The sequence below is a fragment of the Pocillopora verrucosa genome, chromosome 4, assembly GCF_036669915.1.
Source record: "Pocillopora verrucosa isolate sample1 chromosome 4, ASM3666991v2, whole genome shotgun sequence".
Taxonomy (NCBI): Eukaryota; Metazoa; Cnidaria; class Anthozoa; order Scleractinia; family Pocilloporidae; genus Pocillopora; species Pocillopora verrucosa.
The window spans coordinates 30,900,167-30,920,268 of NC_089315.1; the positions used below are offsets into that span (position 1 = coordinate 30,900,167).

The 20,102-nt window shown below is 38.4% G+C and overlaps 4 protein-coding genes across 4 annotated transcripts; 3 read left to right on the forward strand and 1 right to left on the reverse strand.

Annotated features, from left to right (window-relative positions):
* The first annotated feature begins 97 nt into the window (after nucleotides 1-97).
* Nucleotides 98-1,387, forward strand: LOC131790308 (E3 ubiquitin-protein ligase MARCHF3-like). Its single transcript, XM_059107496.2, has 2 exons — nucleotides 98-376; nucleotides 1,079-1,387. The coding sequence occupies exons 1-2, from the start codon at nucleotides 98-100 to the stop codon at nucleotides 1,385-1,387; spliced, it is 588 nt and encodes a 195-aa protein (XP_058963479.2).
* Nucleotides 1,388-2,423: 1,036 nt separating this feature from the next.
* On the forward strand, nucleotides 2,424-3,979 carry LOC131790397 (beta-1,3-galactosyltransferase 5-like). The gene has a single exon (XM_059107607.2). The coding sequence runs from the start codon at nucleotides 2,785-2,787 to the stop codon at nucleotides 3,868-3,870; it is 1,086 nt and encodes a 361-aa protein (XP_058963590.2). The 5' UTR covers nucleotides 2,424-2,784; the 3' UTR covers nucleotides 3,871-3,979.
* Nucleotides 3,980-4,229: 250 nt separating this feature from the next.
* LOC131790398 (betaine--homocysteine S-methyltransferase 1-like) lies at nucleotides 4,230-9,107 on the forward strand. Its single transcript, XM_066166178.1, has 9 exons — nucleotides 4,230-4,255; nucleotides 5,351-5,489; nucleotides 5,865-5,971; nucleotides 6,241-6,432; nucleotides 6,923-7,073; nucleotides 7,463-7,645; nucleotides 7,910-8,040; nucleotides 8,393-8,484; nucleotides 8,804-9,107. The coding sequence occupies exons 1-9, from the start codon at nucleotides 4,235-4,237 to the stop codon at nucleotides 8,898-8,900; spliced, it is 1,113 nt and encodes a 370-aa protein (XP_066022275.1). The 5' UTR covers nucleotides 4,230-4,234; the 3' UTR covers nucleotides 8,901-9,107.
* Nucleotides 9,108-9,170: 63 nt separating this feature from the next.
* Nucleotides 9,171-19,323, reverse strand: LOC131790395 (amiloride-sensitive sodium channel subunit alpha). Its single transcript, XM_059107604.2, has 13 exons — nucleotides 19,096-19,323; nucleotides 15,177-15,572; nucleotides 14,713-14,821; nucleotides 14,170-14,419; nucleotides 13,667-13,800; nucleotides 13,030-13,193; nucleotides 12,447-12,557; nucleotides 11,774-11,891; nucleotides 11,185-11,263; nucleotides 10,686-10,743; nucleotides 10,439-10,506; nucleotides 9,955-10,039; nucleotides 9,171-9,852 (listed from the first exon to the last, which is right to left on the reverse strand). The coding sequence occupies exons 2-13, from the start codon at nucleotides 15,504-15,506 to the stop codon at nucleotides 9,664-9,666; spliced, it is 1,695 nt and encodes a 564-aa protein (XP_058963587.1). The 5' UTR covers nucleotides 15,507-15,572; nucleotides 19,096-19,323; the 3' UTR covers nucleotides 9,171-9,663.
* Between the last annotated feature and the right edge of the window lie 779 nt (nucleotides 19,324-20,102).

Genomic DNA, 20,102 nt, shown 5'->3' on the forward strand with positions numbered 1-20,102 from the left:
ATGGCTGTCATGGTTACTAAACTATTGTTACGTAACGTTCTTGGCTGCATCAAGTGCACGATTTGTGCGCTTCACATAACACCGCGAAGCAGCCACAATGTCGTCTGGTAATCAGAGTCCAGCGATACTCCCAGTATCATGCTCATTAAGCTCCATTTCGTTGGGAGAAGGTAAACCGATTTGTAGAATTTGCCACAATACTAGCGGAAAGGACCAAGGTCGAGAACTTTTACAAAAAGTTTGCTGGTGTAAAGGAACCATGGGAAAGGTGCATAAATCCTGCTTGGAGTTGTGGTTAAATTCAGCCCACAACAGAACGTGTCCAATTTGTCGCTACCGTTTTCGCACAAGAAGAGTTTATAAGCCTATCAGAAAGGTATTTTATAAAAAAAATAGTATTCCATTTTTTAGCGTTCTTGTGACCAAATCTCGAAACATTTCCCAGACTGAATACCAAAATTAATGACCCGTAATGAATTCATTTCAGCATGCGAGGCAAAATGAAATTAGAGTCGCGTTTCATTAAGTTCTTTGTTGGTTACAGTATGACCTTTACTTTCGATTCGTATTAGAAATCCCATTTTGACTAGTTAACAACTATTCACCGAAGTGGAGGCGGCGAAGCAGCGATGTAAGTATCCATCGCTAGCCACCGACACAGGTGAACAGTATTTTTAGTGTATACCAAAACAGTGAGATAATATAGCAGAAAAAGGTGATTTACACTTGTAATATTTCCGGGTGCAAGTCCCGCGCGCAAATGCTCGGAGGTGAATAGCAATGGTACCCGAAATTTAAGTAGCCAATCAGAGCACGCTATCGACGCTATCCTCTATTTTAGTATATAAATATACTAATTTGGGTTACTTGGGGTAGTGCAGAATTGCCTTAATGATAACAATGACATTTACTGGTCTTTGCTGATTGTTTCATTTCGGTTGATGTTAGATATGAGTCGAGATTGCAAGATATCACAAAACTGTGCATACTTTACCTTCCCTTGTCCTTGAATTATTAGAGAAACTACATTCGCTGCTTTGTAAAATATCATTTCATCCCATGCTCTCTGTGTTTGCAGTGGCGATGCCTTCCAATGCAAGCAAACGACATTGCCATGCTGATATTCAATGTTTTGTTTCTTGGGATGGTGTGTGTTCAAGTTTCCGGTATTGGCTTCCTTCTCAATCGTTACAGCAAACAATCAGAATGCAACGCCGCACTGAGTTTAGGAATTGCAGGAATCGCATCTGGACTTCCATTTTTCTTGTCTTTTTGGATAGGATCGATGGTGAATATCTATACTTCTAATTATTGGGCTATGTGGCGTCGAAAAAACAAACACGTGGTAGTGATCATCGAAAACTTCAGTAACACAGAAGTTGTTTAGTTTGTTTTCCTGAAATTATTTTCAGTGTGGCACTTGTAGTTATTGAATAACCTGTCTGTTGTTTTTTGTCGAATTAAAAACTACTGGCACTTAATAAAGAAAGAATCTAACTTCTACCGCACTGATGATTTCATAGAGGTTCCAACATCCATTTTCTGAGCGTATTTGGTTAAACAAAAGCAAACAAGTAATCCGCTGGGAAAGAAAAAACTTTCCATTCTTAGAAGAACACACACGAAATGCCGAAAATACGAGCTTTACGTTGAAAGATAAAGCCACAGTCTTCTCGAAAACCAGTGAAAACACGATGTAGAAAAATCAGCTATGAATTGATTTCCAGAAAGAAAGACAAAATCGTGTCGCCATCGAAAGATCGTCTGTTGGAACGGTAAGCTAGATATCTCCGTCTAATTTCGAAACCAGATTTCGGAAAGTTCCTTGTGATTTCGAATGCTTCAGTCCGATTTCGGATGCTTTCGCCCTATTTCGCTTCTTTTCGGAAACTATTGTTCGAACTCAGACGCTTTCATGAGACATTTCGAAGCTTCTCTCCAATTTCGGATGCCATCGTTCCTTTTCGGATTCTTCTGTCCCATTTCTGACGTCATCGCTTCATTGACACACTGTCCTCCTATTTCAGACGCTGTCGTTTGTTTTGCCTGATTTCGGACATTTTCAGTCTGAGATTAAAGGACAGCTTTGTTGAACTAGCTTAAAAATAGAAGCCATGATAAAAATGGATTCGCATTTCATGAGCTTTTTCGTCTCGAAACTTTTTAAAATTTCCCAGAAAACGAAGTAGTCCGTCTAAAAACGAAGTAGATTTACTGAGATAAACCCATTAAATTTCTTGAAAACCTGACATGAATTTTTGTGAGTGGGAAAGTACAAAAATGTGCTACGAGTGCAGGGAAGGGCGCAATACAGTTGCAAAACAACAATGTTGACAATCTCTTGAGTCAACTCAAACTAACAGTCTCCATGACAAAAGAGACTGCAATAGACAAAACAATATCGAGCATAATACAATGCGATAAATCTGAATTAACAATTCCTGATGTTTCTATGTAATTAGCCGTAAAAGAAAGCAAAAGAGTGTTAGTGAGGCTGCCAAGGTTACGATCTCCTCTACGATGAACTCGGAGTTTTCAGTATTTTACGTTTTGCGTGAATCTGTCACGTAATCCTGGTTTAATGCCCAATAACAAATATTCATCATTGCTGGTGGTTAATATTTCACCCAGTGAATTGTTGTGCGGGTGACAGTATGATCGTCGAAGCGCTGTCATAAAAACCATCCGTCAAGTGGAGGTGAAATTCAGTTGCATTTACGGAACTTTAAAAGGAGAAAGGATTGCTGTTTGTTTCGTGGACTCAAAGCAAAACGTATCGACACGATGAAGTCTTCCACGTGTCCATTTAATGTGACTGCGGCTTCTTGTTTATTCCTATGTATTACTGTTTCTCTTTCCATGTTATGCATTTCACTTTGGCTCACAAGTCAAGGACTTACAAATTATGTAGAGTCCATGAAGTATAACCTCCAGAAAGAAGGTCAAATTGGCAAGCGTGGGTCTGCGTACACAACGGTGGGAACTTCATTTCGCAGACGAAGCGATCGAGACAAAACGGGCTCTGTTGACAGTCACTTAATCGATGATGCATTCTCCGACTCTTGGCTTGAAGTACGTAAACATCGTACCCGTCTTCTAACACGAACAAAGTGTTTACAGGACTTGTTCCTCATAATAATCGTCTCTAGCTCTCCTGAAGCATATAACAATCGAATGGTTATTCGACATACTTGGGGAACGGATAACGCACTTCACCGGAAATGGAAGACGGTGTTTCTTATCGGCGAAGCTAGCAGTGTTGACATTTCGTATCGCATCTCGCGCGAAGCGCAGATATTTGGCGACATAATTCAAGGTGACTACCCTGAAACGTTTACAAATAAAGTGTTTAAGATTGAGTCTGGATTTGAATGGGCAGCAAAGTACTGTAGCTTTAAATACTTGCTTAAGACAGATGATGACGTGTTCGTCAATACTCGCGGTCTCATCGAATTCCTCACCCAAACTGGCACGGCAAATACAGACTTTTATTTTGGACATTTAATGCATGGAAACCCTGTTCTTCGTCATGGTTTCTATGGTGTTTCAGAAGAAGATCATCCTGAGAATACTTATAAAGACTACATTTCTGGAGGCGGCTACGTGTTGTCAAGGGATCTGGTCTTGAAATTAATTCCAATGTTTGATGTTGTGAAACCGCTTAAAGTTGATGATGCATATATCGGAATCCTAGCGGCCGATTTGGGTGTTCAGCCAATCTCTAGTACAACGTTTTTGATGTATAACGATAAAAAATCATGCAAGGATGACCCCAATATTTTGCTCATTAGGCCAATTGATCACGATTGCATGGTCAAACTTTTCGACGATACACAGATGAAACTACTCTCTCAGAGTACTACAAATTAGAGATCAAATATGTAAATGATAATAATTAATGCAAGTGTGGCTCAATAGTCCTAGAACAATAATTTTTGAAAGTGATGTATGCTTTAAAAATATTTTTATTACAGGCAAATAAAATTTGATTTTAATCACTGCCATAGTGTTGATTTCGCTTCGGATTTTGCGACTCAACGCATTATATGACATGACACTTTTGACTGGGGCGTTATATATATATATTTTATATATTATATATATTTGCGATTGACTTTTTCTTCCATATTAATATTATTAATTTATTTTGCTGTCGTCACGTAACTGTCCACCCCTTGCACGTTGTCAGTAGCGTGACATTGCGTGACAACAATAGCAGCGAAGTCATCTTAAAATGGCGTCCACAACAAAAAAGGTTAGAGATTAAATACGTAACATGTCTCAACTTCTGCTCGTTAAATGTTTATTTTCTGTCTCCAAACGATGCTTTTGACAAAGAATACATGTTCAAAACACCGAGGGTCCATTCCCTTACTGTCGTGAAAACACTAAAATGAGCACGGTTACACCGTAGAGATTGTGCAACCGTCTGGTGTTTTAGTTAAGCATCTGAAGAAAAAAGTGGTATTAGGCTTGTGTTGGAAATTTTAAAGCTAAGACTAAAAAATATCTTGATGATTTTAAACGACAAACACTCTCAACCCTGATGGCCGAGGATATTTATGTCTGCTGGGCATTTGTCCGCTAGAAGGCTAGCAGTAAGCTAGCTGAAGAAGTTATTTATAATTTGTGATAGTTGTCTGACACATAGCTAGAATATGGAAATCTGCTTTACTCGGCTCATACTTCCTTCAGGAACGTTGAGAATTTCAGGGCTGCTCTTATTGCATAACTCTGGCGGAATTTGCATGACTAGTTGCAAAGCCTGTGTGCGTGACAGAAATAAGTTTCTTTTTATTTTGCATAAATTTAATACGAACTACCCCTCAGTTCCTATTCAAATGTCAAAAGCCAGAGGTAAAAGGATTATCAAGATTTATTACCGGCCCTGTGGGATCACAGGTTGTCTAGTGAACTTTTTCTGACGTCAAGTAAAATGAGTCGTAAATCTAGCGGCCGTGGGAACAGGAACTACTAAGCAGGTAAATAACTGATCGCAGCCTTTCGCGATATATTTAAAAATCTATGATAGGAAGATATTTTCACATGTTTCTTGTACATCAGAACAGCCACTTTTTTTTCATGAGTTTTTTTGCTAATTATTTACAAAATACAGGAATATTTGTCATATTTCTGCTGTAATCGTCAAGCAAATGCTAGAGGGCTTGCCTTCCAAAAAGTCTCTACTGGTTTTCCATGAGTGCATGTGCAGCAAAGCCAGGACGTTTAGTGCAATAAAGAATATCCTTTGTTTTATTTTTTTTCCTCTCTTTTAAAAAAAAGGAATTCTAACTTTGTGCTTTTTGCGTTGTTAATTTACTTGATTAATGAAACTTGTTGAATTGATCAGCCAAGGGGAATTCTTGAGAGACTTGACACAGGAGAAGTCGTGATCGGTGATGGCGGATTCCTCTATGCTCTTGAAAGGCGAGGCTATGTAACAGCTGGTCCATACACACCTGAATGTACAGTAGAGTATCCTGAGGCAGGTGAGTACATGTCGATTGAAGAGTGTGGTCGAGGGATAGTTTCGTAAAAAGAGGCTCTTAGACGTATAATGTAACCCTCGGGGGACAACATCGTTACCAAAGAGGGTCATTCTCAGGGTAGGGTAGGGTTGGGTTGGGAGATGTCATCACGTGGGCACCAGGGTTGTTCCATTGTTTTTTATCTAAGTGTAAAACCTCGGATAATTCTAGATACTTGTTTTCATTGATTAGACCTGAGGCTTGTGAATATTTTTGAGGAAGTCTGTTTTTTGCGTAAAATTACACAATTTAGAGCCTTAGACTTGAACATTTCACTAGAAAATTCATTTGATAGCAATTGCTGAAAATCCTTTTAATGCTGCAATGCTGTTTTAGTGCGACAACTTCACAGAGAATTCCTTAGGGCTGGAGCAGACGTCATGCAAGCGTTTACATTTAATGGAACACAAGAATCCATCGTCAGCCGCGGAGTGAGGATTAAGGTATTCCCTGGAAACAAGTATTTTCATTGACACTAGTCAAAGTAGACAATTACGGATGAATAGAAGAAAGGAAACCAGCAAAATTAGAATTTCAGCCTCACAGCGTTACTCTTTACAAGCTCACTTTGGATTAGACTGTTCGCCCTTCCTGTGTTCTTTGCGGTCTATTCCTCTCGGCTATGTTACGGTATTTTCTTCAATCTATAAAAAGCAACTGAAATCAAAAACCCCTACAAGTGATTAATTTGAGTTGTTGTTTTCTGATATAGGCTGACGACATCAACCAAACTGCGTGTAGGATCGCGCGTGAAGTCGCCAACGAGGGTGACGCCCTGATGGCGGGAGGAGTGTCTTACACCCAGAGCTATCGAGAAGGGCGTGGTAAGCATGCAGTTCAGGAGGAGTACTTGAAACAAGTTGAAGTACTTATCAAGAATGATGTAGATTTTCTTATTGGTGAGGTAGGTGTCCATCAATGGTCACGTGTGCATCCAGATGAATCAAATCAAAAACGAAAAAAAATGAAGCTCATCCCTTGCGAGTGCTGGTGCGCGCTCTAAGAACCAGATGAATTTAGAGGGAATAGAATAGGAATGCCACAGTGTGATATATGTCTTGGAGAATCTTGATAATGATAACGATACATTAATAGAGCTCATTCTCCATATCAATATAATCCAATGCGCTTTACAACACTTTGCGCGGGACTTTGGCCAGACTTCGCATGCATTGACTAGTTTGCAGTTTTTGAAAGGAAATTTTATCGGTTCCCCCAATGTATTGATTTTTTGGAGACAAGGCCAGAATCATAGCAGAATCAAGGAACCGATTCAGATCTTCTGTGCAGACACAAATAATATGTCTTAAGCCTCAGCAAAAGTTTAAATCGAATCTGATCAATTTACTTAAGATCATTACTTTATTTAGTAGCTTCCATCTGTGACTTTTCAGTATCTGATGAACATTGATGAAGCTGAATGGGCGACAGAAACTTTGAAATCTACCGGCAAACCTGTCGCCGTTACAATGCCCATTAGCCCCCAGGGGGACGTTCTAGGGAAAGTTAACCCTGGGGAAGCAGCTGTCAGGCTTGCTAAAATGGGTAAGGTTGGTATGCATGGATCATCCATCCATTCATCAGTCAGTCAGTCGCAGTCAGTTAGTCAGACAATTAGGCAGTCGGCCAGTCAGTCAGTCAGTCAGACAGTCAGTTGGTCAGACAGTCATTTAGTTAGACAGTCAGTTAGGTAGTCTGTTTGTCAGTCATTGGGAGAGCCATGGCCAGATAATAGGAAGTGTGGCAGTCAGTAAGTCAGTCACTCTGTCGCCAGTCATTCATCCGGTCACTTTCTTGGTCGGTCGGTCGGTCGGTCGGTCGGTCGGTCGGTCGGTCAATCAATCAGTTAGGCAAGCAACTAATGAGTCATTTATCAACTCTGAATGCCCTAACTACCTCAACTTAATTCTTGTCTTTAAAATTTTGTCTTTAAGGCGCTGATATTATTGGCGTAAACTGTCTTTTTGATCCGGACAGCTGCTTGCAAACTGTGCAAATGATGAAAGATGCTTTGAGCGCCTCAGGAATGCTTCGTCCGCTTATGGTCCAGCCTGTAGCTTATAAAACCACGGATGCTGACAGAAGAGGAATTCTCTCGTTACCAGAGAATCCTTTTGGTAAGAAGAAATTCTAATAAGGTGTTTGAACGCTGACAATATTTACCATGACTTGTCACGGTGATCTTGACCAGTTTTTCATTTGCTTTCACAGTGTACATGGTTTCAATGCATCCTACCCATTTGGACAATTTGTGTAATATTTGCTTTCAGAGATGTAAATCATTCTTACTCGTCGTTTTCTCCCTGGCTTGTTGCGGACGACATTGAAACTTTTACTCTCTAATGAAATTTAATGGGTTTTTTTTTGTTATTTCTGTGCAGCAATGGAAAGTCGTGTGATGACGAGATGGGACATGCAGAAGTACGCACGCGCAGCTTACGACATAGGCATTCGTTATATTGGTGGATGCTGTGGTTTTGAGCCATATCACATCCGGGCGCTTGCAGAAGAGGTACGATTAGATGCTACGTAATGTACCACGTTGAGTTCGTTTTGGACATGCAAAACTCATTGCAAGATAGTGTTGCCATTTTAGTACTTCAGCACAATATGACATACAAAATAACCGGATAGCGCTTTATTTGAGGTGCGTTTAATATCTTGATATGAGAAATAGCTAAAACGTGATATCTTGAGCTGCTAAATTGGGAAGTCAACGTTACAACGTTTTCTGCTGCTAATTTAGTAGCTTTTCTCTCGGTCTCGACGTAAAAGGCATCAGATTTCCCCACAAAAGCAAACACAGTTCAATAAGGCGTGAGCAAACATTACAAGAAACGTATTTTAAGTTATGTACATTATAGCTGTCAAATGAACGAGGAAAGCTTCCACCAGCAAGTTCGAAGCACGGATTTTGGGGAGAAGCGTTAAAGTATTCTTCCAGTGCCTCCCATAAGTAAGTATAGTCTTATTACTTTACTTCCATTAAACAATTTATTTTTAAGAAAGATGTTTTTTCGTCTTGTCACGAGCGTGGGACAAGGAAAAAATTCTGAGGCCCCATGAGGAATCGAACCTCAGACCTTCGGATTTGCGCTCTGATGCTCTTGTTTGTTTGTTTTTTTTTTGTTTTGTTTATTTTTTCTCGTGGAGACGAGAAAGAGAGGGCAGGCAGTTTGACGACCGGGCTGACAAACGACAGCCCCTTTAATTAAGGAGCGAACGGAGTTTTGCCTTTAATTGTTTTATTACACTGTCATTTCTTTCTCTGACAGAATTGGAAGGCAATACTGGGAAAATCTTAAACCAGCCTCGGGACGACCTGACTGCCCGGCAATGTCCGGACCTTTATCCAACAATCAGAGGGTTTGACTGAAATTTTGTTTTACACCTGCCTAGAACAAGGACTACCTGTGGGGCGCCTTGATTGATGGAGAATGTGATTGAAAATTTTAGAAATAATAGATAATTAAGACTCAACTCTTTGGTTAGCTGTTATCTGTGGTGATATACCCAGCAGTCCCTCTCCAATTTTTAGGCAACAAAGAAGACCATATTACTCTGGAATAATAAGCTTTAATTTATTTACAATCCGCCTATCTTAAGAACCAATCGTTGGAAAATTATTTAAAAATTAATAATGACCATCAACTACGCGAAAGAAAAAAGGAATAACAAAATTGAGTGTAAATGTATTTTAATTTGACGACGAAAATAAAAATTTATGAATGAGAAAATTGCTAAATGGATAAAGGAGAAGAGGAGTTTTGATGGATAGCGGGGGTTTGGCAGGACCTCTATTTTTCAAATCAAACGGTGCCGTTCTCGTCGTTTTTATTTCTTCGTTTCTTGTTATGGTTTTCGTTGTTATCATTGTAACTTTGGTTGTTGTTCTTTTCCTCTTTTAATTAAACTCTACTCTAACGCGTACGATTGCATATAATTTAACAATTACTTTTTTTATATATAAATAACTGGAAGGCATCTTAGGTAATTATTAGCAATCTGACACTTGAAACAAGTTTTCTTTTAAATAGTTGTTAGATTGATCATATACTTTGCTCTATTTAATCCAGCTATTAAATTATCATTAACTCATAACTATGTTATTCCACCAAGCGTCTTTGATGACTTCTCAAACAACGCCTTTTCCTTTGCCATGAAATGAAGATGATCGTATTTTTCCGTTTAACTTTCTTCGAAATTTCCTAAATAGCGCGTAACCGATCAATAGCAACAATTCCAGGACTTCCGCAAACGATAGAACAGACATTCCAATCCACAAACCAAGGGACCCTCCGAGATCAGACACAAAATTGGCCAGCTGTGGATAAAACAGGACACTGGTCAGCAAACTGGCTTGAAAAGATGTTGATGACTACGTGTTCAGTATTAGTGCAAAATCCTCAAAGAAATGTAAGCATACCTCGTAAGATCTTTCCTCTGTAATGGTTTCATAATTTAGTTCCTCGTAGAATATGTTTAGCTTCAAAACATTGGAGCGAAGATTACTGGAAATAAATCATTTGTGGAGTCCATGTGTTAATCTTATATGTAGTCCATGGTACTAATTATGCTCTAGCACGTGCATCACTTAGTTTCATTCGGTGTGGCGGTGTTGTTTTTATCTTTTATGAGACTCTCTTAGTACAAATGTCTGCAGACATGCAAGGAAAAATTGGATATGGATGATGGAAAGAACGAAAAATCCCATTTTTCCTCGACTGTTTTCCTTTCCTCTTGAATACGATGCTCTATGGTTACAAGCAGTGGAAGATCGATATTATATATATTTTTTTGCCCCAATACTCTACATTGTGAACACAATTGAGCACAGGCCAATAGAGATGCTCTGTTTAAATTTGGATGAAAGTAATTTTGGTAAATAAATAAAAAAAGAGGGTAATTACCTTGAATTTGAATTAATATCGAGGTTATGAGATTTGTCCTGCGAGTTGAGCTTGTCAATATAGAAAGGCTGAAACCGAAGAAATTAGGACAACAAAATTTAGATATTCAAAAAGACACATTTTTTAAGGAGTGTGTCAGGCGCTTCCAATTGTGGCCGCTATAAGCTCAAATTACCAAACTGGAAGGTATACGTCACACGAACATTATCTCCACTTAGTCATAGAATTTTAAGAACTGTTTACAAACCTTGTAACCACTGGAAGGCCAGGCTGAGAATGATGATGTGAGCTGAAATATACTCTCCCTACGAAAAACCATGCAAGAATACGCCTATGATTACTTTCACAATCGCTTACCCAGTGACGAATTGACAGACAGACTGAACACGCGATGGACTGACTGACTGACTGAATGACTGACTGGCGACTGAGCAACTGGCGAACAGACAGACAGACAGTGAGTGAGAGTATGACTCACCGACCAACTGACTGACATACGGAGAGACTGGATTGATTAGCTTACTGTGTGACTGAATAACTGACCCTCCGACTGACTGACTTAGTGTCTGATTGTCTGACTAACTGACTTAGTGTCTTATTGTCTGACTAACTGACTGATTGACTGCCTTAATTAATGACTGACTAACACTCTGGCTGACGAACTGACCGACTGACTGACTCTGACTGAGAGAATGGTTGACTGACAAATTGACTGACGCTTTGTCTAGGAATCTCTCATCTCTTACCTGCAGGGTGGTGGACATGACAATGTACAGTTCAATTCATTTCGTTTAAATGCCTTCTGTACTTTGCTGAGACAGTCAACTACGACAAAACAATTGAACAAATCGGCCATTAACCTCGTTATAAAAAAACTACGTCATCATTCCTATCAATGGTTTCTTCCTATTCCTCTCTCTGGTAACCTATGTATACCTCCTACATCACAGAACTCACTTGTTGTAAATTTTGGATGCACAGAGATATCACTGTCTTAAATTAAGAACTTGTAGTTGGCTCCAATCTCCGCCACTGATTCCAGTTTGAGGAATTTTGAGATCCTTTTGTAACTATAACGTTATATTTCCATGAAAATGTTTGTTTGCATTGTTAGGTTGTTAAACCCTCGTCAAACATCTTTCCCCAAAGGCTAGATGATTACCTTCAAAGAGGATTCCCCTCTCCGCCTGCCACAAATTTGCCTTTACGATAACGTGATTGATCTTGCCTGACACATGACTCTAGCCGAAGAATCTTAGAGAAATCATTAAGTTTGGCATTCTATCTTACTGCCTCAAAGTGAATGTCTCAAAGGCTTAGTTCATCGATACTTACCGACTGTTTTATTTAGGATGTCGCAAACTGGGGTTTTATCATTAGGAAGAGGAAATCTGTACTCCATACATTTGCATTCTTTTCTCTGATTATAAGCGAGACATGATTCCTTGCATGCCTGTGTGGGACGAATGATCCGAAATTAGTGAATAGATGGTCATGAATCAAACTTTGCCAAGCTATAATAAGCCTGAGATCAGGACATGCCAGCCAGAAATGTATGTTGTCGTTTTATGTTGTTTTTGCTAAACTGATTGCTGTTGATCTGCTCAAGTACTTAAATTTTTTTTTCAACCAAAGTTCTCTTTTAGCGAGGTGAGAGGTTAAAAAACTTGATGGTATGAGTAATGATAATGACCATGATTAAAATGAGATTGATGAAGATGATAATGGTAATGACGACGATGATGACGTCAAGCTAGCAGCCATCATTTTGTAACCCTGGCTGCTTCGTATACAAAAAGTAACGGGAATTCAAAATGTAATCGAATTGACAGGGGTACGATACACGATGGTTATTTTCTATATTTTCAGTAATGATCTGAATGCGCCCTGAGGAATACGATTTGTGAGAGCGCAGTCTTCGTCTCACATAGATGCTAATTTAAGGGTTTATTGTACTTAGTAAAAATTTACTGTTCCACCTTATCTATGTTCTATTTTTTTTTCTCACCGTGGCTGAATAGTTTACTTGAAAGTTATGTTTGTAGAGGTTTGCGTCGCTTAGACTCGAGCTGTTTTGGCATCGTTTTTTGGTGAATGGATCCTTTCTGTGGATTTCTACCTATAATGAAAAATTTTAAAAAGTTACTGTTAATGAAATTATGACTTCAATAGCAGGTAACGACGGTCAGGTTGATAATTAATCTGATAAAAAGGAGTAAGCACAAAAAGCCGTGTGGCCCTTATCGCCGGAGGTCTTAAAACCAACGTAATTTACCTTACCCCCTGCCTGCCCCAGCCCTCTCAATTTATCGTCCAGCCTATCTTAAAGACGGCAGATACCAATTTATACTCTTTGGTGGAAGCACAGATAAAGTAAAGTGTCTTTTTCAAGAAACATAACACAATGACCAAGCCAAACTCCTACGATCTGAGCTGTTGGAACTGAACTCAAGCGCGCGCACCATCCACCAGGCAGCCGCGGGCGAAAACTCGTTGAACGAGTTTTGCCTGAAAACGAGCCCTCCTTGCAAATTCTCTGAGATAATCGATATCACAATACTTGATTACAAATTTAGACGAGAGTTTCCCACCTTCCTTATTCCTATTGACGTGGCAAATCCTGGAGCTGCACTGAGTCCTTTCTCGCGAGGAAACGACATTTCTCCTTGATTCGATATGTCTATCCTTACCCCAGCTTCCTCTGTGAAGGCTCCAATGTATTCGTCTTGCTCAATATTTAGCTCGAGGTTTAGTCCTGAAAGAAGAAGCTGTTCCATTTAAGCCATTTAAACGTAGTTTCTTAAGTCAACTTCTTTTCAATTGACGTTTTTTAGGAAATGAAATTGTAAACTTTTCCAGTACAGATTATAACGGATTATTTTCATGTCATAGACAGTTATAACTATATGTGCTTAATTGGATGTAATGACTAATTCAATATTTTTAAAATTCGCGTGATCGTTATCTTGAGTCTGCTGGCATTTGGCTTCCTGGTCAGTGCAATTAGGGCCGAGAAATGCCGTTCGTTCTTGGTCACATTGCTTAGCGAAATTACAGCCATAATGCATCTGGGATCGTGTCTGGGCTCTGTTTCTAGAGATTTCCCTCGGACCAGTCTTTAGAAATGCTCCCTAGTGCATTTTACTCACGCGTAAGTAAAGGAATAAGAGCTCAGAGTTTTTCTGCCTTAAAATAATCAATATAAATTCAGTTAAACAGCTATCTTACCATGCGATGGGCCGGGCTTGTTAGACTTCAACACTGTAGCACTGTTTCCTGATTTATCTTTACCAGCGTTAAAAACATAACAGTTTCCGTACGTATAATGCCAATAGCTTGTCCAATAGGAACTCGCGAAATTTCTAGAAAACAAATACTCCGATAACAATGCAGATCAAGAAAATATGCTTTTTATTTGCTGCAGTGTGAATTGTTTAATTTGTCAATTTGAGTTAATTTGTTAATTTGAGGTAATCTGTTAATTTGAGATACAATACAGCTAATATAACGCTCCAAAGGTCATTTTGTCATTTTCAGGTGATGCATTCGAACTGAATTTTAAGAATTCAGCCTTAGCCAGACAAGAGAGCAAAGAGAAACTAGTCATAGTAGCTTTTTGGGCAGATTTGTCCCACGAACCCGTACGGACAAAACGTGACTTTGAACAATTTGAATAAGAAAAGTTCTTCTTATTCTTCATTTGCAAATTTAATGGGAGACTTTAAACTTACCCACACGAGATTCCGCGGTATCTGCACGACAAGAAAAACTCTTTAAACTGGTGACCAAGGGGTTTCAGTGCTTCAACACCAGCCTCAGCCATTATCATTATCATTTGCTCCCTATTCTTAAAATCCTCATCCAGATCATCCGGGTTCTCAATTCCTTCCTCTTCCTCTTCGGAGAAGTCAAGGTTATTTGGACTATTGGACGAGGAGGGTTGGTTTACTGCTCTCTTCCCTCGTGTCGGTGGGTTAGAGCCTATAATGTTGATAATAATACTGATGATAATGATAATGAGATCGCAAAATACATCAAACAAGAAGGGTCTAGAAATCAATATGAAAATGCTAAACTTAAAATCGAAGCTTAAAAATTCGAGACGGAGCCCCGTTTACCATAAAAGTGGAACAGCGCAAAATGAGCGATGTCTGTTTATACCTCAAATTGCCATCCTGCGAACAATGCCCTCTATAATCTACACTTGTTGTAGGTGATTAGTTCAGGGCGCTGTAAAGTGATGTTATTATTAGTTTAGGGCACATATTTCTTACTGGTAGTCTCTGCTTGAATATCTTTCTTCAGCTCCTCAGGGAAATTTTCAATGTTACCAATTTTCACAGCATTGAAGTTGCAAATTGTAATCACAGGAAAGTCAAGACTCTGGAAACATAACAAGAAGATGTTAAAAAATAGTGAACTTGGTGAAAAAGCGGTGCTAAAACGTTCAACACGTCGATTAAGTGAGCACCTCTCCAATATTAATCAACTAAAAATTGCAAAACAGAATGAAAAACTTTAAGTGCTAATCCTAAATATTTTGTGAGTTTTTCATAACAGTTATGGTCTCCATTTTTACTCCTGACTTACTGTGAGTGAGAGTTTTGCCTCAAGAATACAACTCAATGATATGATAAGTGCATGAAGTTAGGCTTGCTCTCAATGATCACAAAGTCACTGCTTGCGTCTTCCGTGGAATTAAAAATTTAGAGCCCGGGTAAGCAAGAGATATACACACCGTTTCATGTTTTATCGAGACATGAGTGCTCAGCGGTCTTGCCTTATACGTATTAAACAGAGTGTTTATTTGCCATGAAGACATCGCCAATGCTGCAAGAAATAACAACGTCCAAAATATTTTTCTTATTGTTTGTTTTGAGGCGATGATGCGCGGTGGACCGTGGCCAGACGTGTATTCACAATAGTCCAGAATCAAATGTCGTATAGAATACGTTTTGTCCTCATCATCTGTTATATCTTGGCTGACGTCTTCACCAGCTGCTTTGATTCCTCCTCTGACGGACATCTCAAAATCGTTTTTCCGTTGAAAAGGGTTTGTATTTTCCATGCCAAGCACTATTTCGGCGTCACTGGTTTATCCTCTGAGCATGGATCAAAGCAAGACCAACGAGCTCTGGAATATTATGAAAATTCATAAAGGTAAATTGATGCCCAAAAAATTAGATGTTTGCACCACCTGCGCGAGAGGCGCATCTACATATCCCTGCAGGTCTTTAAAAAGTTATTCCCAGTCTCAGTCGTCTTTCAGCGTTTAGATCTCGTGATGTAGGATGAAGAATCTTATGTTAATGTTTTAAACGCTAACAATAAGCAGATGACTCTTATTTGAAAGTGCAGGCTCAATACATTTAGAGTCAATTTGCATATGATGAAAAGAAATGAAGCTTTTATGCAATTAATTTGTTTCTCGTATTTAGCAGTGATGATTATTCAAGTAACCAGGTCTTAATCACCTACAGTTGCCATTGTTTTATCAAAACAGTTTTCATCAATACGCTCTCAAAATTATTTTAATTGGAGGATATTATCGTCTTCATGGCTATGTTTTCACCTGTGAATCATAAATTTAAAATTTATATTTATCGAATGCAGTAACTCTCTGATCCTACAAATTCCCCAAATCCCCTACAAATTCTTAATACTATATCAAATCGAATTTTGAAACCGAATAAGCTACAAATTCGTTAATACAGAAAATTGTAGCAAGGAGCTAGGTATACGTGTTAGATGTGGTCGACCTGCAATAAAAGAAGATTTCCTTTTAGTTTTTCTATTCATTTCGAAAAATAATTTCTTACTTGTTACAAAAAAGAAGTCATGTAATTATATCATGCTGTTGAAGAGAATTCTACTTTTGTGTTACATGTGTAGATTTACCAAAAACTATTATAAAATAGCACAATAATGTATTTCTCGTTCCGCGGCCAGACATTTCATTTCATATCTTTACAAATGCAAATGACTACAAACTAATACGAGTTTTTAATCTTAAACCTATAACAAAGTGATAAAATTTGGAACCTGTAAAGGAGCTTGAAAGCGTACCTCTCCTTTTTCGCTGTTGTTGCTTCAGGGAAGAGTTCTTATGAGCGAATTCTGCCGATGTACATTTATTATAATAAGCCTTCAGTTTTTTGCAAGGGTACAGGCTGTTTCTTTTTATACATGTAGAGTTTATATTTGCAAAGAGTCCCCAAACAGCTATAGGCCAATTATGTGTACTAGAGGTTTCCACGATTGTAGCATTAAAATATAATGATATTAATCGGTCGAACCTGAAACCACAAGTATGTTTGAATGGTACAACTATGAAAACCAGTCGAATCGCAAACGGTAAGCGTGTTACACCGTAACCAGAGTGAACACTTGTTCTCTTGATAGTTTTTGAAGGCAAAATCCTCTCAGCTAAGAAATTCTTGGAAGTACTCTAGTAACAAATGTAGGAGACATTGCTTCGACCCTTGGTGAGCATTTAGCCGGACACACCAAAAAACAGAACGTTTTGTACCAGCGACAAACGATGATAAAAAGCCAGACATTGCATACTCTTCCTCTAATCCTTAAACCAGACCAAGAAAACCACTGGACAGTTGAAACATTGAACCAAAAAAAAATATACTATTTATGATTAATGAAGGTAATCAAGTACACTAAGTGCAAATTACTGATGGCAGATAGTAAAAATGAAGTCTAGTTTGGGCAGTAACGTCATTCTAAAGTGTCTGACGCTCACCAAACCAGCATAGCGTCAATATTTTTACACTTATTGTTGGTGATCAGTAAGCTAGTCTCCAATGAACCCGAATTGGATTGTCTTACAATCTAAACTGAACAAAGTTCTCAGCATGTACACCAACTCACTGCTTTTCAGCGCTCTAATAATAATTAAGTTCTCCGTGATTAATTGCTGACACAAAGAATGAGTTGAGATCCCCTTTTTTTTATTCAATATCAACCCAACTTTTCCTTTTTGCGCTATATTAATGATAAGGAAGAGTATTTTAAACTATTAATCTGCTAAGAATAGCCTTCAATCTTTGACTAATACATTCAGATGCAGCTCAATACGTTATGGCCCATCCAGATCCTATGGAGATGGTGCAAAGCAAAGACAGTATCAGATCAATAGCTTTACGACCCATGCTTTTCTGATACGATCAAACGGGAAAAAAATCGCGTATTAAAGAAGTGAAACACAACAATTCAACAGTGGTACATGTGGGTAATGCATCTTCATTATCTTGATTCTCGGCCGAATAGCGTGCTTTCTGCGAATTAGAATTTTAAGTGTTGATATACAAGCTTGTACAAAATTATCACATGGTGGGAAATGATATTGAAAAGGAAATTAAGGAGGAGGACTTGACTAAATCAAACAAAGGTTACAGCATACTTATGATAATGTAGTCCATTATATACGAACATTTCACTTCCATTAAGGAAGAACTGAAGCCGAGAGGATTGACCCTTATCTCCCATCACTAGTTGATTAACTCTGCAAAATTAAATGTTTTCCATTGATGCTAAAAGGAATTGTCAGATTCCTGCGAAATTTGTTTTGGGACAGTCAGTTTTCATGCTAACTCAACTGCAAAAGCCTTCTAAAGTTACCAACGAGCTTGGTGACCATTGATAGTTTTGAACTCTCGCATGAGATAAGGAGAAAACTTTGAACATGTGAGGGAGATAAGATTTACAATTACTTGAAAACTGAACCCAACTCCGTAAACCACATATTTCATTTCAGTTTAAAGGTTTTTCTGCACTTTAAAAAAAATTTGAATCTCAAAACCAATAAATTTTTTTCACATTAATTACTGAGAGTAGTATTTAAATCTGTCAAGCGAGTTTTCTAGCTCGTAAGCATATTGGCCCCTTCGTATTTGTCCGTCGCCTGTGTTGACATTAGCCTCGAAAAGAAATTAATCGGGAAAAATTAATTTTTAAAAATAATTGTTCATAATTTTCTAAAGACTGTGTCAAAATTACGGGTGTCATTTGGTGATGGTGAAAATACAATGATTTCCGTTTTTTCGGTTATACATTTACAGACACCCCATATTTCCCTTGGATATTCAGGACAAGATGTTACAAAGTGTAATTGGTCATCTAAAGTCAGGTACTCTCGCGTCAGTCACGGGAAAATTCTTGGCTTGGTGAGAATTTTTTCAAACTCTTGTTATTGTTGCTTTTAAAGCACAAGTTGAGTCGACATTTTTGTCAAGGAGTTTGCTCTTCACTCAAATGTAAAATGAGATCTGTGAAACCTCAGGCTGTTAATTCATTCAAGCATGAACAACTGACAGCATCTTATAGCGCTTACAGTTTGCTCCTCAGTAGTATAGAAGATATTGAAATAAAATGATATGTTCCGCAGGTGAACAAAGAACATGCAGCCAATCGGAAATACAAAACCAACAACAGATTATTTAGCAATGGGACTAATCGGCAGTTTATTGTTCACTGCTCGCTTTGAACTGACTAATTGAAAATGTTCGAGAGCAGCGACCCACTCCACAACAACATTCGATTTAACAAACAAGTGTATGTACAGATGGCGGTTAAAAGACTCTGAATGGCACGGTTGTTGGTAAAATAACACAATAAAAAAATGCAATAAATTCAAGCTTGGTTACCTGAGAACCTTTTCCTCTCGGCGTGCGAGTGGAGTAAATTTTCTGATTGATTACAGCTACGGTGTATATCGGCTCCTTGGTGATGTACGTCGTGACGAAGAACTCTTTTTCAACGAGCACAGGTGAACGATTGGTATTCGGTGGGCTTCTCCTACAGCGGTCCGTCGTTCGTTCATCGTGTAGTGATCTAATCTTTGGGCCAATGCGCGCAATCAAGGGCAAGAAAACACTGACGTCAAAACATTCCACACCATTTCTATGCTAAACATGTCGTTGCATATATTACTAACCCTAGTTATTGACCTTGTTTTGCATAACAAAAACCGCACATGTAGAAACAATAAAATTAAAATTGCTATGTTTACTACAACGCCTCCTAAATGTTGAGGGGTAAATAGTTTTTGTCTGAGCAGCATAATTAGCGATTTTATTTGAACAGCCTGACAAGTGAATTCGCAGTGGAAATATAGGTTGTGAACAATAGTAAATAGTTTTTGTCTGAACTGCATAATTAGCTCTTTTATTTGCACAGCCTGAAAAGTGAATTCGCAGTGGAAATACAGGTTGTGTACAATTTTATGCCAGCTAAAATAGATTATTGACCAGTTTCAATTTCTGATTGCTACTTAAATCAAAAGTATCTATGAAGTAATCGCGTGTTTCAGTTTCCAGATCTGTGTATAAAAAGTTTACTTGACGTCATGGGACAGTAATCAATAACTGTTCGTATGGAGTGTTATCCGATAAAAGCTATGACTGTTTTTTAAGATTCTTCAATTAAGAGTGAAAACAAAATTATCACAGTAAAGCAATAACAAGTGACAAACGTTAACGTTAGACAATGTTACAGGCAGCCATTGTTAACGTGCAGGGAAACTTGGTCGGTGAGACTACACCGTGAAAATCAACCTGGTCAAAAGCAACAACGTTTAATCGCTACTGGAAGAAGAATTACATATAGAAAATTGAATATCCTCCAATTTTACTCCGTTATTTCAACAGACCTG